The sequence below is a fragment of the Penicillium odoratum genome (genome assembly GCF_028828045.1).
Source record: "Penicillium odoratum strain IBT 22623 chromosome Unknown utg000006l_segment0_segment0, whole genome shotgun sequence".
Classification (NCBI taxonomy): domain Eukaryota; kingdom Fungi; phylum Ascomycota; class Eurotiomycetes; order Eurotiales; family Aspergillaceae; genus Penicillium; species Penicillium odoratum.
This window is the reverse complement of record NW_026643148.1, coordinates 2,529,125-2,545,725: the sequence shown is the minus strand read 5'-3', so window position 1 is coordinate 2,545,725 and position 16,601 is coordinate 2,529,125. Positions and strand designations below refer to the sequence as shown.

The window sequence follows — 16,601 nt, the reverse complement described above, 5'->3', positions numbered from 1 at the left end:
AAAAATAATCGGAGAGCAAAAAGGAAACGCCATCGTTTATAGAGACATCATTAGTCCAAACTGGGTCAGCTCAGCCCCATATTCACCTCATCGCTTAGTCCGAATTCACGCTCTGCCCTTTCTGTCCCGTCTACCGCCCGTGTTGCCCACCGGTCATGATGGTCTTGTGAATTGGAAAGCTCTTTCTCACGTAGACTGGCGCTATCATTCGTCGCCACACTGCTTCCCCGACCATGGGACTTGCGGGAGCCTTGGATACTGATCGGTCGTGACGACGTAGACCGTGTGCTCGCCGACCCATCAGCATTCGCCCCAGTAGAACGACCAGTATCAGGCGATCCGTCGCTACTGGCGGTATCCTTCTCCTTGCCAAACCAGCGTCGGCGTCGGTTTTTCAGTGGGGTGGAGGCCGAGAGGCTAATGCCATCTGCATCAGTTTCTTTTCCACTCTCCCCTTTCTCTGTGGCGGTTTTTTCTTGTTGAAGTGCTTGTGCGAGGTTGGATACGGTTTCTTCTGAGGAATTTGGGCCATCGTCCTCAACGTCAACAAGCTCTGCGTCACGGAACCATTTGCGTCGGCGCGTGTATCGATCCCAGCCATCCTGACCGCGGCGTCCATCGTTCCACTAAGGTTTATTAGAGAAAGATCTTTAAAGTAGGAGATGAGAAACACATACCTTATTATCATAGTATATCCATCCTTCATTCGAGGCTTTGGGATCAGAATTGCTGGTTGTATCCGCACCTTCAATGCGCCATTCAGACCCTGCCACCCATCGCCATTTAGCATCACCTGTTCGGACATCGGGCAATTCAAATGAATCCTTCGGCGGAACGACATTTAAATGCTCATCAGTCCACGCGTCACGCTCCGATGGGAATAGCGAGTAAGTCCAACCAATTCCGAGCCAACGCCGTTGGTTCTCGAATACAACAAAGGTAAATCGAACCCCACCGGAGTCTCTACGGCGTTTGGTTGAGACGTTCAAACCCATGCCCTGGGCTTGGGCCTTTTGTGAGTTGCTTGGAGGCTCGGTGACCGATAGTCCGGTTACCATAGCGCAAAGCCGGCGTACTAGACGGGATCTCCATAGAATGACGCGGGATACCCGCGCAGGTCGAGAGTGATAGGTAAGGACCACAGTACCGACAGTCATAGCGATACGGCGAGTGGTAATCAGGTAGAACGGGGGAAGTGTCAACACGATCCAGACAGGTGTGACGAGAAGAATGCGAATAAACAGAGCTGTCAGCGCGGGTCTGGTTGTCGCCGAAGTTGGCGTCCGCTGCGTGGACAGGAAATCGGTCAAATCCAACAGTGGCTCCAGTAGGATATTGCATCTCGTGGTGAGGGTGCGCAACGTCTCGACAATATCGTCCAGGCTCTTCTGGTGGCGGATGTTGCTGTCCGCTGATGGGGTGCGTTGGTGCTTCTCGCCGGTTGAGATCGTTGAGGATAGAGGTGAATACCGTCGTCCATACATGCCAAGGATCAACCCAATAACAACCAGTAGAGGGCCAGCCCAGAGAATGATGGCGTCACTGTACAGTACCACCGCCCAGAAGCTGGCTACGAGCAAGAAGCTCTGCCATGGATCTCCCGTAGTCCATGTTAAAAGACCCACAAACTTGTTCAGAGGGAGGAGGAAGGGATGCGAGTAGGCTAGTGCCCGGGTTATAGAAGGTGGCGTAGCCACCAGAAGTGGTGATTTTCGATGCACGATGATGCTGGAGCGCTGCCGCGACGTAAAGGCCGAGCCAGCGATGGTAGAAGGAGCAAATGCGGCGACTGTGGGCGGTTGCGAGTCAGGATGGCCATGGTCCTGGGCGGTAGATGAGGAGGCCATGGAATCTAGCCACGGAAGATCTTCTGTAGTCGCATGAGCATGAGAGGATGACATATATAGCTTGCAGCTCACCAGTTTAGACAGAATAAAACTTACCGAGAGCTGCCATCCAATTACGAGGGCTTCATAGAGGAGGTGTATGTGCCGGCGATCAGCAGGCAAGCATCCATTATATAAATGTTTGTTGAAAATGGAAGTTGGTTCGGTCTAAAGTTGATCTGCGGGGAGTTCGGGGGAACATGTGACTGTGGGTTTTGCATAAACAGATCAAATGAAAGACAAAGGGAAAAGTGAAATTTTGTTTTAAGTATTGAACTTATTTATTCGTTCAGATTAACATTTCAGTAATGAATTTATCTATAAATTTATATACTATTTTCTATATAATAAGTCCTGTTGTTGGGGGTCCATAGATCCAGATTCCCTCCGTGCCGAACGCTAAAACACGAATCCGAAATTTTCCCTTTTCTTCCTCTCTTCACCTCCTCGTGATCCGCATTTGGTATACGCCTTCGACATGGTAAGTTCCCCCATAACCCATCTTCAAGTCTTCTTATCCTCTACTTGTCAATATGAATTAAATGCTAATTTTTATTTCCTTAGGCTCACCGCATCGTCACCCAAGTCGTCGTCACCGGAGCGCGGGTCTTCGGCCGCGCTTTCGCCGAAGCCTACAAACAAGCCCAGGCTTCCGGTAAACACGCCGCCGCGAAGAAGGCTGCTGGTGTCACTTCCTCCACCTTGGCTCTCGATGAGGCCTGCAAGATTCTCAACGTCAAGCCCCCCGTCGCCGGTGACAACGCGGAGCATGTTATGGAACGATTCAAGAAGCTCTTCGATCTGAACGACCCCAAGAAGGGTGGCAGCTTTTACTTACAGAGTAAGATTCTGCGGGCGCGTGAACGGATAGAAATGGAAATTCGCGAGACAGAACGCCGGGCCGCCGACGAGAAGGAACTGCGCGAGGGCTGGAATCCCAAGGTCTACAAGGACCGGTGAAGTTCACGCGCCTAGATTGGGATCCGGATCATTGTCCTGATCTCGCAAAACCTATGCGCATCTTTCCTCTACGCGTTTGTGTCGACTTCCGAGCATTTACTTGCGCATTTTCGCCCCTCGAAAAGACCTCCGGATTTCCGCTCGACTTTTGAATTTGGCATAGCATGGCGTTTGGGTTACTATGGGAGAGATGGTTGTTTTATCCTCTCCCTGATTAGACTTGTGGGATTCGATTCTTGTGCTTCTTGTGGAAGTTCATCTGATTCAATCCACCTTGACCTTCGGGTCCTGTGTATACCATTTACCCTCCTTTTACCTTGTCTACCTCTCCACTCTGACTTGGACAGCATCATGTACTATAACTGTATACTTGCACATGCGGAATTTTCTTCCCATTTCGAATTGATCATTATTCACTATTGCCAATCCTCTTGCCTTTTTTGTTCCTTTTTAACTGTTTTTTTGCCACCGCCGACTATCACCGTCTGTCATTCGCAGAATATTCAAGATGTCGGGATTTGACTATGTGCAACCTCTCAGAGTTACACTGGCGTATAACTATGAACCTTTGATTCGGCATAGGTCGGTATAGATTGGAATCGGGCCTTACTACCGCAGATATCGACTAAATTGTCCCCCGCCATGGCGCCATCCCGATGTGGGCGGCGCCCGGAGCGATCGATCTCTTACGGATCACAGAAAAACAGGGTCCCACTCTCCCTCAATCAACTGATTTCCGAGAGAATACTCTCTTAAAATAACATTACCTTTAAAGAAGCACCTCGAAGTCAATCGAAATCCGAAATCGTCTCACGTTTTTCGAAAACCATGCGGCCTTCTACCCCACTGTCGGCGGCTCTACCCCCGCTGATAATGGGCACCGCAACCTTCAATTCGCAATACAACGCAGACCCCTACGCCCTTCCTACAACAGAGCTCGTCCAGCGCGCACTCAAGCGCGGGATCCGCGCCTTCGATACATCCCCTTACTACGGTCCCGCCGAAGAACTCCTCGGCCGCGCACTCGCAACCGACTTCGTGCAATCCCACTTTCCGCGCGACTCCTACCACATCCTCACAAAAGTTGGCCGTATCGCCTCCTCCACATTCGACTATTCCCCACCATGGATCAGACACAGTGTTCGCCGCAGTCTGCAACGTCTCCACACTTCCTACCTAGACGTGGTGTACTGCCACGATGTGGAATTCGTCTCCCCCGCTGAAGTCTTAATTGCCGTCCGGGAACTGCGCCGCCTCCGCGACGAAGAGGGTTTAATCCACTACGTCGGTATCTCAGGGTACCCCGTCGACGTCCTCAGTGATCTTGCCGAGCTTATCCTTCGGGAAACGGGTGAACCGATCGATATCGTGATGTCGTATGCGAACTACACGCTCCAGAACACTCGGCTGCGATCTCTTGCGCTGCCTCGACTTCTTGCTGCGGGTGTGGATGTCGTACCGAATGCTTCGCCGCTTGGTATGGGACTTCTGCGTCGAGATGGTGTGCCGATCGGATCGATGGGCGACTTCCATCCTGCCCCGAATGCACTACGTAGTGCTATCCACGATGCGGCGGAATGTGCTACACGGCACGGAGAAAAGTTAGAGGTTGTGGCAATTCGATTTGCGCTTGAGTCGTGGCTAAGGGCTGGAGCCAAGGCGGGAGGTCTTGGAGCACCGTTGGCGAAGCCAATGGATTCCGATCCAGGCTTCTTGTCTGCTACTCATTTCGGGACTGCAAAGCGACTTGGTGTTAGCGTGATGGGAGTTAGCAATCTCGATGAGTTGGAAGAGACATTGCGCGTGTGGCATAGTATTGTGGATGGATTGGAGAACTGGAATGAGGACGACGAGGATATTGAGAGCAGAACTCAATCTGCCGGTTCTTGTACCCCTGGTCAGACTGGGGCTGTCACCGGTGCAGTGCCTTCATCCGCAGAACATGCGTCTAACATCCTCACGCCCTCGGAGGGTCTCATCACCGATCGAGCTTGGTCTCGCGGGCGCGAGGCTCATATTCTGCAATTGGCTAAGGAGATCAGGGACATTCTGGGCCCCCAGTGGGTGGATTACGTGTGGGACAGTCCTAGTCCAGACTTTCAGAATTATCTTCCTGATGAGCATATCGCTACTCTGCAAAAGATTGTTGCGGGCGAGGCACAGGGCAAGGATGTCTCTGGTATTGAATCTAGCTTGCTTGAAAGAGAAGCTATGCCTACACCACCGTTGGATGCAGAGAAACAGCTTGCTTGAATGCCAGCAGCCTATCATCCATAGCAATTATAGCCTGCTACGTATGAATATTTTCTATTCATGACAATGAAGGCAATTAATAAGCGTACGGCCCAAATTGCCACTTGGTTTTCGACTGAATTGATCATGGTTACAGGGGAAAGAGACGCGAAGCCACAAAGTGCCAGAAACGGAATGGTGTGAGTGGATTCAGAAACTAAGAGAGATTGTATTCTTTTGGATATTCCTGTTTTGATGCAATTAAACTCCTCCAAGGTTGTCCAGCTCCTCTGGTCCTCTCCAAGAACTCACATGTAGTGCTTTCTTGATGAGAAAGGAGGATGGGAAGGGGAAGTAAGAAACCCCGAGAAGAAGCAGTAGAATGCCCACCTTTTCATACCAATGCAATTACTCGGAGTTTGAGTCGTTCAATTCAATCACTAATACATGTTTACCTTTATACAAAACGGACATCACGGTCCTACCGCGGTCGATAAGGTAAGCCGGAGCCGAGTTCGAACTCGCATAATTCAGGTTCGAGTGCGAATGAAGCACCGAGAAGACCGAATCGAGACCGCGGGAAGGACGCACACCTAAAGTAAATTCCGCTCCTTGACACGGTTAGCAAGGCGAAGACATGGGTTGGTACAAATTTCATCATTTTTAACCTGGATTGGAAGGATAAAATCAAAACTAAGGGCATCGGGCACCCACCATCAACACCGCTCCAGGTTGATTCACTCCCTGTAAAACAAATATTGGGTATCATCTCGAAATATCGAAACAAACGGATCGGGATATCAAAGGAACTCATTCAAGTCATGAGGATTATCAAAAGCCTCAAGTTTCTATTCACACTCCAGCTTATGGGTTATCCGGTGGCGGGGGGGGAGGACTTTCTCGAACCGGCGGGGGAGGTGGGGGAGCATTTCGTATGTGGGCAAATTGGGGTGCATGGTCATAGACGTCACGCAACACGTCTCGCTGCTCACTGTACTCATCATAGTTTGCCGCAATGATAACATCCAGCAAGCTGGCATTGGGACGAGTTGCACATGTGTCCATGCGAGTTTTCAATGCGCGATGGGCTTGCGAGAAAGCACGGAAGATAAGTGATATTTCATGGGTTCCACCAGAGATATCATGCCTTTTCGTGTTAGGATCTTCAATCATCAGGCGGTCCCTGTTGGTGAAAGAGGGGACATCAGCATATTTATCCTGCGTAGATTACGGTTAGCCAAATATCACAAAAGAAGAGAAAAATTATCAACTGACAAGCTTATTAAAGTACCCCGCCGGATTCATTCGAATGCCATATGTCCAATACTCAAATTGGTTCCCATAGAAGTCGAAGAAATTTAGCAGAACGTAGCCAACATTTTGCTGTTCATTCTTCGGCATGTGTTGTAGAAGACTAACCACAAGGCATGTGATTGAAAATCCCCCTAGGCCACCAGTGGATACTTCGTTCAACCCTCGGAGGAGTAAGAATTGTTTGATCACGGATACAATGGCCGGCATTGTTGGGAACTCCTCTTTCCAAGCTCGGAATGTGACGTTGGCAGGAGTGCCAGTGTCATTGTCAAATGATATGTCCACAGGGAGTCCAGTCAAGTTATCAATCAATTTGAGAATGGGAACCCGAGCACCAGCAATTCGCAAGACAGACTTATGGGCAGCAAAACCCGTATCGTCCGTTTTCTCCAAATGGTCAGCGCAGCCAAAAAGTGTACTACGTGGGTTGGGAGGATAGCCCTTGGTTTTTCCGGAAAAGAGCACCAGATCAATGTCAGCTATGGGAAGATATAATCCCGATGCAAATGAGCCATATGCTTCCAGTGTATCACTACTGTGGTCAGCCTTACGACCATAATGGTAACGGGCAGGGCGATTCCGCAATGCGGTTTTCAAGCGTAATACGAGATCTTCTCGGACGATCTGTTCGTAGTAATGCGGCCTGACCCAGTTGTAAAACGCGATAATCTCGTTGTGCAATCTAATATAACACGTTAGTCAAAGTCACTGCAAAAGGGGAAATAAGTAGTGCGAGAGGAGGGATGGGCGAGGGAATGATGTACCTTGCTGCTGGGTTCAAGTGTGGCGTATTTGTTGAAAGCCAAGGCGTGGAGTTTTGATTAGGCAATGCCCGCCATTCACTGATAATGGAACAATCCGAATTGTGTTTTGGCACAGGCTTGCCCTTGATCTGACCACTACGCGCGCGTTTCAACGCGGTTCCTTTGATCTCAATGCCCTTGGCCTCCATACCCTTGGGGCCTTTGGGGGCATTTTCGGGAGCGCTGTTTTCTGGGACTTCGTTTTCTGGCTTGTTCGGTTCATTCGACTTCTGACCACTGGCTGCATCCGGCATCCCGAGAGATATGAAGTCCTGGTTGTCCACAACCGCGTCGTTCTGCTTCGCCTGGGTAGCATTCGCCAGCCTTGCTTTGCGAATCAACTTGACCATGTCGACCCGTTTGTGTTGGCTCTCATCTGGAGGCGGGAGCGCTGTGTAAGGGTCAGGGTTGGACCACTTCGGTGGCGGTGTAGGGGGTAGTTCGACTGGAGAGTCATTGCCATCGGCGCCAAGCGCGCGTTTTTTGCGGGGGCGAGCCTCTTCATCTGAGTCCGAGAAGTCCATCTCAGCTTCCTCGCTGTCACTGAGCGCGTCAAGAGAGGCGAATTTGAGCGCAGGTTTCTCACTGGCGTCTTCAGCCAGCAACAACTCTGGAGTTTTCTCTCGCTCGGTACTCAATAGTGGGCGTTCGGCAGTAGGTGGGAATCGAAAGCTGAACTCAAAACCACCGCGGCCGGCATTTCCACCGCGTCCGCCACGTCCGCGACCTCTAGGTCGTCCTCTACTACGACCGCCTCGATCGTTACGGTCGTTTCGGTCGTTCCGATCGCTTGAGTTGTTATTTGAGGGACCATCATTCCCTCTGAATTGGTATGCGGGAGGACCCATAGTTGAGAGCGCCCTCGGTTACCTTCAAAATGACTTTGCGACGCAGTGGTAAGGTGGCGCGACTGAAATTTAAGATGGTGAGACTTGAGAGAAACGTAAAGATCGGGATGTATCAATTGAACTTTTTGACGCGTCCAGGTCTGAAACAAAACGCAAAGAACAACAAGTGGAGGGTCGCGGGTCGCACAATTGCAGAACAGGAAGGAAGGTGTGATAAGGAAAAAAAGGCTAAACTGGCAGTAATATCCATTTACAGTAGGCGGTCAATTCATGCTAGTATGTTGTTCTTGTAAACCCGATTCTAATAAACATACCAAATCTTTTTGGATGGCCATTTCTGAGAAACTGACACGATCATGCACCCATTCCAGCCACCCCAGTGCTCTGCTACCAACGCCTTGAAGTAATCCTACGCTGACATCAATCAATGTCGGCCGCTCGTCATTATGCCAGAAGGCAGTCGCCCCGCACCGACCGCAGAATTCCCGATATACCCCCGGAGAGCTGATATACTGCTGCATCTTTCCCCAGCCAAAGTCCAATGGACGGCCACAATGAAATATGTTGGATCTCGGTACAAACGCCCAAGCCTGGATGGGAAAACCACTACCTAGTCGACAAGAGGGACAAACACAAGTTCCAGTTAGATACTTGGTATTTCCAGCTCGAAGCCACCATTTGGCATGGTCCAGGTTCTCTGCAGACTTGGAGTGGTACGGAACCAAAAGGTCAGGCCATGGGGAGGATGCCTGGAAGGAGGAGGCATCAGGGCGAGTCAGATTATACTCGATGCCGCCGCAATGACATCGAGCATGCAGTTCATCCTGACTGGATGGAGCATTTATCGTTTCTGATGGTGTCTCAAGTACATAGTTATCTTCTCGGGCAATAGCTTTCAGCCTGCAATCAATGTTCGTTGCGGGCCCAGGCAGAAAGTTGCTCAACCCCCTGTCGTGACAGTCATTCACCTTCCAATGCTGGATCGACTCTACGGGTGGTGTGTCGTCAGCTATAAGCGTTCCAGAAGCAACCAGGTATCTCTCTCCTGACCGCGCGAAGACATGACAGCCGCAGTTTGGACAAAAGAAGCGGCTCAAATGGGTAAGTTCCCGGTACTCCTGGACTTGATCCAGGGGTGGCCTATGTCGCAAGAGATAATAGGACGTACAGGGCAACCCAGTAGTCGAGCGACAGCTGTTACAATGGCACAACTGCAGCTGGGCGTGGTCGGTCAAAGGGTCCAAATGCACCGAGGATGTTACACCTCCGCACAGGCAAGTAACCGAGGCCGCCATGCTGTGTAAATGAGATTGTCTTTTTCTTATCTTTTGCAACGTTTGAAATGATCAACTAAATCAATCCAATGATACCAAAAAGCCGGTTCTCAAACTGTCACATACTTTAACCACGTAGTCAGTTCAGTCAGGTAAAAACGCCTGTCGCACAGACGAGCTGCGTCAGATATGTGCTCAAGCGGGGTCAAGGCTGCATAAATGCGCTCGCACTCCATTGGAACTGATTCAGATGAGAAGTCAACGATGGTAGAGTCACCGGGAAGTCACGGGGCCCGTGTTTATAAAGTCGCTCAGTTCCACTTCCTCCCCCCACCACACCCATACCATCCCACCATCTCCAAGATCTCACAAAACTTTCTTCGCAACTTTCGCGTTACTTCATTCAAAATGGGTGAGTTCTTCTCATGTTCCCAAAATTCAGAGAATGAGCAGAAGAGAATGAACAGACTCGTAGAGTCTCCTCTTGTAGGAGATCTCGAGCGGGGTCATAGCGGGGGAGATAACCACGTAATTCCGCGGATTCTAACCACAAGCACAGGTCCCGATCACACTTGCAGCTGCGGCGCTTCTTGCCAGTGCCCTTCCGGCGCGTGCCAGTGCCCTGTGAGTAATATCACAATATGCTATTGCCGCAACTGCTAACCACCCTCTCAGAAATAAACCACACGTGGTACCGGGGTATCGAGTTTCTCTACTTCCTCTTCGTCTTTGTCTTCATTTTCGAGATATGCGACAGGGATACGCGGGTGAAATGTTACGGAGAAGATCTAGCGCTCACTAGATCAGAGATGGATGCACGAGGGCAAATGCGGAAGCCTTGATGTTCATCTCCCCAAAACAACCAAAAATCATTTTAGTCGATCATTCTTAGTCAATTTTGACCATGGGCAGTTCCTGAACTACTTTTATTCCTATTCACCAAGTACCTTGTGGGCATCAGATCCAATATTTGGATCTTTTAGGCTCCATGGACGCATCAGGCTTAATTTCACTGCAACGAAGGATCTATCAAAAGCAGAGTCACCACATCACAGCCATAATCCGTTGAAATATGCTAGTCTCCCTTGAAATGGCACTTGGGAACCAGCTGCTTTGCTAGAGATTCGGTGCACCAGTGTGCATTGGCCACATATCTCAATGGGCCCCAGCCCTCATAGGCACCACGGACCACTCTTCTCGGGCTCTTCACTGTGCTCTCATACAGTAAGATCTCCACTGCCACCGGATTTCCTTCGGCTTTTCGCGGCTCGATGTTGGCCGGCCATCCTTCTCATCCACGGCAAACCTTAGTCCCTACTCAGCCTGTACTCAGGTATGTACCCAACGCACTGAGATTGAGACAATTGCGGGATCTCGGTTAGTCTTTCGAAAGTTTGACTGCTGGAAGTATATTCTCCCAGCCAATCATATCCCCACATCATGCATTTTGGGAGGGTCCGTGACACAAACAGGGTATGATATGCTCCGTAGCTTTCAGTTGCATGCAGGAGACAATCCACTTTTTTCTCGGCGACTGTGTAAAATTACAGCAAGTAAGTATCGGGGCGATGTCGGCCGGAAATGCCCATTGTGACGAGATCATATAATTGTGGAAAGGAGAAGTTGTAGTAGCCGGTGAACGGTATAGCCGATGTACGGCAAAGTAGCTATATAGCTTCCTGTTATCAAATCCACAATACCATTTCCAACGGAGGACTCTCCACCGGTTTAGTTCCGTTTCCATTTCTCCGTTCGTTCTTGGTTTTGTACCCAACTGCTGATCCCTTACGCCCATGCCCGAGATGTTTCTTTCGCTACTCCATCTGCACCCTTCGCTATGTCCCCTTCCACTGTCCATAGGGGCTGTAGAAATCATATAGACAAAGCAACGACCTTAGGGCCTCGCAATTCTAATAAAAGGAAAGAGGGCGTATGCTGTGCACTTCAAATAAGGAAACGATTCGAGTTCACCAATGGGGCTTTGGGGTGCCCCTCCTCCAAGGTACTCAATATGCGCAGATACCAGCCTCCTCATAGGCTGCCATTCCAGGAAATGCGGTCCTGCACCGCTCCTGGCGCCAAAAAATAATCAATTTCGTAAAACACTAAGTCTTCTACCCACTCTGGGTGTAACACGTTATACTGTAGTATCCTGCATCCAGGAAGCAATAACAGGTCCGTCCCGAGTAGTGGATATCTACAGAACTCGAAACGTGGCCGTCACTATTATGGCATGAGGGGTCCAATCTACATCTGTACTGCGTATACCGTATCTTTGAATCCTGTATGCTGCATCGTACATCCCACTATCCCATATCCATAGCACGTACTAGTATCTATACGGAGTACGTAGTACGTAGTGACTACAACGCCAAGTATAGCTCCACTATCGTAAAATAGCAAATATGCGATATATAATTCCAGCAAATTAAGAATACCTGCCCGACATCAAGCCATCATATGGAAGCAGCGCATAGAAGCGGGTCTAAAATTCCATAAACAATCCAAGAAAACGAGACAAACCACATTCTAACCACCCAACATCTAAGTATACATGTACAACACGTGCACTCCGTAAGCAGGATCATCACCACATCTAAAAGGAAAACAAGGCTCCGCTCAAGCCCATCGTCATCCGCATGAGCCTAACCGATCCCAGAATCGCCAGCAGCCTGATCGTCTGAAGGCAACACCGATGCATCCTGCAAGACTCCACAAAAAGAAAATAGATCGGAACAAACCAGTTTCCCCACCTGGATCCGCCAGCGAGGCAGTAGTCATTGGTGACTCGGGCTGAAACTGTGTGGTTTCATTGGTGAGAGCGTTAGAGTTGCCCTGTCTGTCGTAGGCGGGTAGCGCGTGAGTGTGAATATGAGTCCGAGTTGCTGGATACTGTAAGCGGAAAGTGGAGATGGAGGGGTGTTGCCCACTGTATGGCCTGACTGGTGTCATGGATTCATTTAACTCGACCACACGATGCGAAATGGGGTTTGCCTTGACTTGGTCTGGATGGATGTGGATGCTCCGATAGGATGAAACAAAGGGGAAAAGAAAAGAAATAATCAGGTTGACAAATGAATTTGGCATGTACTTGTACATGTAGATGGGGTTGGAAGTATAAAGCTGGCCTCATATCCTATCTCCTGACTTTTGTTCAAGTTCTCTCAAGTTATCATCACTAATCAAATCTTTTATATATCTTTTTGTGGTTTCATCCTCAATATATACATCAACATGTCTCCCTGCACCTGCAACTGCTGCTCCGGCGACTGCAAGACTTGTTCTTGCTCTAGCTGCACTGTAAGCTCTTACCTATTTTTACTTTTCTTCTTTTACCCTTGTTTCATGTGGTCCTGATCATTTCTACCAGCACTAAGCCAGCTCATACGCCCTCTCCTCCGCCGTCCTCCTCCAACTCGACAACCCATACCAGGCCTGGAATCCCGTTACTTTCAAACTAGTGGACTTCGGTGACCTGACACGATGTGTTGGGGATGTGCTACATTGTCATGATTATGTCGATCTATTACTGCGTCCTGGATATTGGGGTCCTGTGGATGGGGTTGAGTTTCTATTAGGTCTGAAGACCTCGTGTATGTCTGCATTTAAAGGGCTCTGGCCGTACAATCATAAACTATTGAAACCATCATGTGCTACAATAACAACTAAGCCTTGGGTAATACATAGATTGGATGTCTTGTGTGTATGTATATCTTACTAGTACATATGTCATTTATATGGCGTAGGAAAACCATGATTTAGATGCAGATTTGGATGACAACTCGCTGGAATTTACTTGGACAATCATCTCTAGCTGCAGATTGGAGATCTTGAGTCTAGAAACTATATAGATAAAACAAAAAAATCACTTATGCAACTGATCCGATAGTCTTCAGCTTTACAGCTCATCCTTGGAGCGAGGCTCATCCTCGCCTCCAAGACAGACAGCCGGAGTGGTAACAAGCATGGAGTAAACACATTTCTCGTCCTCGGCCGTCTTAATGATTTCATTTTGCTCACCACATTCCAAGACGACCTTGGTCGACCGGTTGGGACCGTTCCAGCAGGACTGACCACGCTCATATTCCAACGCAACCTTCTCCACCGTAATGACATCCCCGGCTTCGTTGAGCTCCTCAACGGTGGTATATCCGATCCGAGTGAACTTGCCCATGGAAGTGACCGAGCCACCCTTCTTCGCAATCTGCTTGGTTGAGTCCAAGAAGCAGTGCTCGTATTTGTATTCACCGGCATCCTTTTCAATGCATTGACCCTTTAGAGCACGGAAGATGCCTGCGGTGCCGTAGTCCTTTTCAAGATCGGCCCTTTGGTCACGGATTTTGTTCTTGAGGTTGTTTAGAGAATCTTGGGCAGACTTAAGAGCATCGCGAGCCTCAGTAACAGCTTTAGATTCGGTGGTGGATTCGCTGTTAGGCTTGGCCAGGATTCCATTCTCTTCCAGGAAGGCCTTCGCAGAAAGAACCTTGTCCTCAATGAAGTTGACCAGAGACGGCGGTAGGTAGGCTGCGAGCTTGTAGACTGCAAGGAATGTTAGTTAAATCTTAGATGATAAATTTGAAGTTAATATACCTAGGTCAGAATCGGCACAGCCGTCTTCTTCGTTCTCCCAGTGCTCCCAGTCGACACCAGAGTCCTTGTCATCGGCCTTGACTATCTCATCCAAGTCACGCTCCTGGGCATCATTGATAACATCCCCAAGGTCCCGAGCGGCATAGTCTTCCCAGCTGCGAACAGCGCGCTTAACACCCTCATCGTTGAAGTTGGGGTTGTATTCAATCTTGAACTTGGACAAGATCTCCTCGAGCTCCTTCATGCGCTCGCGGGCTTCATCTCTCTGCTGACGGAGTTCCAGAATACTCTCACGGAGTTCCTGCACGCGAGCCTTTGCAACACCGGCAAGAGCATTGACCTTGCCCTTGCCCTTGGTCCGAACAACTTTGCGCTCCTGTTCTTCAACGACCTTCAAATCGGCCTCAAGGCCCTGGATCTTAATCTCCGCGCCCTGGATCTCAGCCTCCAGCCGGGCAACATTATTCTCAATGTCTAGCTGCTGTCTATTGGCTTCCACAAGAAGCTGCTTCTTCTTTTTCAAAGCTGCAATCATAGACTTCTGCTTGGTCTCCTCCTCTTTGCGCCATTTCTTGCCAATTTCCTTGCATCGGTTTTCGCACTTGGTGCCTCCGGGATGCGCCCACTCGTCACTTCCATCACAGCATAGCTCGTAATCACAGATTCCATCGTTGACACGCTGGAAAGGCACGTATGACGGCCGGTGACCCTTGTTCTTGCAGTAGAATCCAGGAAGCGCGAGTGTCAGCTCCAGGTCACTGTGTCCAGGACGATCGGCCACCGTCAGTGGTGAATTGCGCGAGAGGTGCGAGCAGGCAGCGGTACCAGGCTCGTCACTGCCGTCGGGACAATCACAGAAGTCATCGTTGACGGCTGAGAATGGGATCTGGACGGCGGGATTGGAGATACAGGTGAATGTTGTCGTGTCCTGGTAGAATTTGGCAACTGCGAAAGACAATAGTTAGCATATATGGCGCGGATCATGACTAAAAACTACAATTAAGCTCTCATTGATGGCCCGCCAGGTGTGGACACCTCGTCCGGGGGTGGGGATATATGATCTAAACACTCACATTCCGGGGCAACACCACGGGGGCGGGCAGCCTTGTCACTGCTAGCTCGGGCAGATGACCCGGCCACAGCCAGCAGGAAGAGCGACTGAGGTAGTCTCATGTTTAAGGCATTGAGCTAGGGAGAAGTGCGGAGAGAGCTTGCGGCCAGCTGTTGAGATCCCCGGCCAATCTAATCAGTGATTACTAAGCACGCTATCTCTGCGCCTTTATCGTAGTGGCAATCGATTAGTTTCATGACCTCGAATTGTTGTCTGCGCATTCATTCTACAGCTTCCTCAACATGGGTAATGACGGTGGAAGGTGAGTCAACATTTAATAGTGTGCCAGTTATGCAACTTTCTTGAATTCAAGCTAACTCCTCTCACAGTATTCCCACCCGCCGCGAACTCGTCCGCGAAGCAGCCCGCGCCCCGACTACAGCGCAACTGAAAGAGACCCAGCGCGAGCAACAAGAACACGCATGGACAACCTGCCCTCTGTCACATCGAGTTCTCGCCCGACCGATTGTCTCAGACTCTGTTGGGAATCTTTACAACAAGGATGCTGTTCTTCAATATCTGATCGGCGATGACACCGAGGGCATTAGTTCCAAGTCTGACTGCGAGGAGATTCTATGCGGGCGAGTAAAGGGGCTACGGGATGTCGTTCAGCTGCACTTCGAAGTTGACACTGAGCACACCGAACACCCCTCCGGTAAGATCAATGCGCACCGCCACGAGCGCCGCGAAGGCTGGATTTGCCCTGTAACCACGAAGCCACTCGGTGCTGGCGTGAAGTCTGTCTACATTGTGCCGTGTGGACATGTCTTTGCCGAGGAAGCAATCCGTGAAGTGAAGGATGATAAGTGTATAACGGTAAGTAGACCAGGACCCAGTATTTCACAGGATTGTGGATTCTGACATTTCTACTTCAGTGCGGTGTGGCCTATACCGAAGACAACATTATCCCCATTTTACCGACCAAGGAAGAAGATAAACAACGTCTCATTGCGCGTGGCCAAAAGCTCGCCGAGCAGGGCCTCACCCACTCGCTCAAGAAAGCCCCCGGCTCGAAGAAGCGCAAGAAGCACGCCGTGGACAACTCGGAGGACGCTCCCAGCACCACTGATGTTTCTAAATCAGCGACTGGAGCTATTAACCGGAGTGACAGCTCCACTCCCACGCCTAGTAGCAACATTAAAAATGCCTCCGCTGCGAAGATCGCTGCACGTGTTAAGGATGAACAGGACGAGAAGAATAAACGACAGAAGAGAGCGGGTCTCAATGAAAATCTTGAGAGTCTCTTCACCAAGAAGGATAGCAAGAAGGGTGGTGATTTTATGACAAGAGGCTTTACTATTCCTGCTGCTGCGCGGAGGTAGCTTTCTTTTTCTTTGCATGGTTACAAATGGGGGTTTTGCCTGGAGTTCAGGGAAATCTGTTTCTGCGTATTGGATTATGGAATTGAACATTCCAAATGAACCCGACTTACACACAGAATGTGTATTTCTATCTATCTTGACCTCACTTTCCATAGGACATTTAGCACTATGTAAAATACTTCCAAATCACCTGGGCATGAGGGACACTGTACAACATTGAAAGTACCCGCGTGGCTCTGCTGATTTGTGTACTAGGGTTAT

At 49.7% G+C, this 16,601-nt stretch overlaps 6 protein-coding genes across 6 annotated transcripts; 3 read left to right on the top strand and 3 right to left on the bottom strand.

Moving 5' to 3' along the window:
• Positions 1-65: 65 nt before the first annotated feature.
• N7520_009401 (PEX28-32 family peroxisomal membrane protein) lies at positions 66-1,956 on the bottom strand (the record flags this gene model as incomplete). The annotated part of the gene is made up of 3 exons (XM_057143335.1): positions 66-626; positions 678-1,870; positions 1,944-1,956. The coding sequence occupies 3 exons, from the start codon at positions 1,954-1,956 to the stop codon at positions 66-68; spliced, it is 1,767 nt and encodes a 588-aa protein (XP_056992623.1).
• Positions 1,957-2,364: 408 nt separating this feature from the next.
• On the top strand, positions 2,365-2,846 carry N7520_009400 (import motor complex subunit PAM16; the record flags this gene model as incomplete). Its single annotated transcript, XM_057143334.1, has 2 exons — positions 2,365-2,367; positions 2,451-2,846. 2 exons carry the CDS (start codon positions 2,365-2,367, stop codon positions 2,844-2,846), a joined length of 399 nt encoding a protein of 132 aa, XP_056992622.1.
• An 828-nt stretch (positions 2,847-3,674) lies between these two features.
• N7520_009399 (D-arabinose 1-dehydrogenase (NAD(P)(+)) ARA2) lies at positions 3,675-5,099 on the top strand (the record flags this gene model as incomplete). Its single annotated transcript, XM_057143333.1, has 1 exon — positions 3,675-5,099. The coding sequence occupies one exon, from the start codon at positions 3,675-3,677 to the stop codon at positions 5,097-5,099; it is 1,425 nt and encodes a 474-aa protein (XP_056992621.1).
• Positions 5,100-5,942: 843 nt separating this feature from the next.
• Positions 5,943-8,043, bottom strand: N7520_009398 (putative topoisomerase family protein TRF4; the record flags this gene model as incomplete). The annotated part of the gene is made up of 3 exons (XM_057143332.1): positions 5,943-6,296; positions 6,354-7,074; positions 7,157-8,043. The coding sequence occupies 3 exons, from the start codon at positions 8,041-8,043 to the stop codon at positions 5,943-5,945; spliced, it is 1,962 nt and encodes a 653-aa protein (XP_056992620.1).
• A 5,172-nt stretch (positions 8,044-13,215) lies between these two features.
• N7520_009397 (uncharacterized protein) lies at positions 13,216-15,080 on the bottom strand (the record flags this gene model as incomplete). The annotated part of the gene is made up of 3 exons (XM_057143331.1): positions 13,216-13,856; positions 13,908-14,852; positions 14,981-15,080. 3 exons carry the CDS (start codon positions 15,078-15,080, stop codon positions 13,216-13,218), a joined length of 1,686 nt encoding a protein of 561 aa, XP_056992619.1.
• A 180-nt stretch (positions 15,081-15,260) lies between these two features.
• Positions 15,261-16,340, top strand: N7520_009396 (replication termination factor 2; the record flags this gene model as incomplete). Its single annotated transcript, XM_057143330.1, has 3 exons — positions 15,261-15,280; positions 15,348-15,834; positions 15,894-16,340. The coding sequence occupies 3 exons, from the start codon at positions 15,261-15,263 to the stop codon at positions 16,338-16,340; spliced, it is 954 nt and encodes a 317-aa protein (XP_056992618.1).
• Between the last annotated feature and the right edge of the window lie 261 nt (positions 16,341-16,601).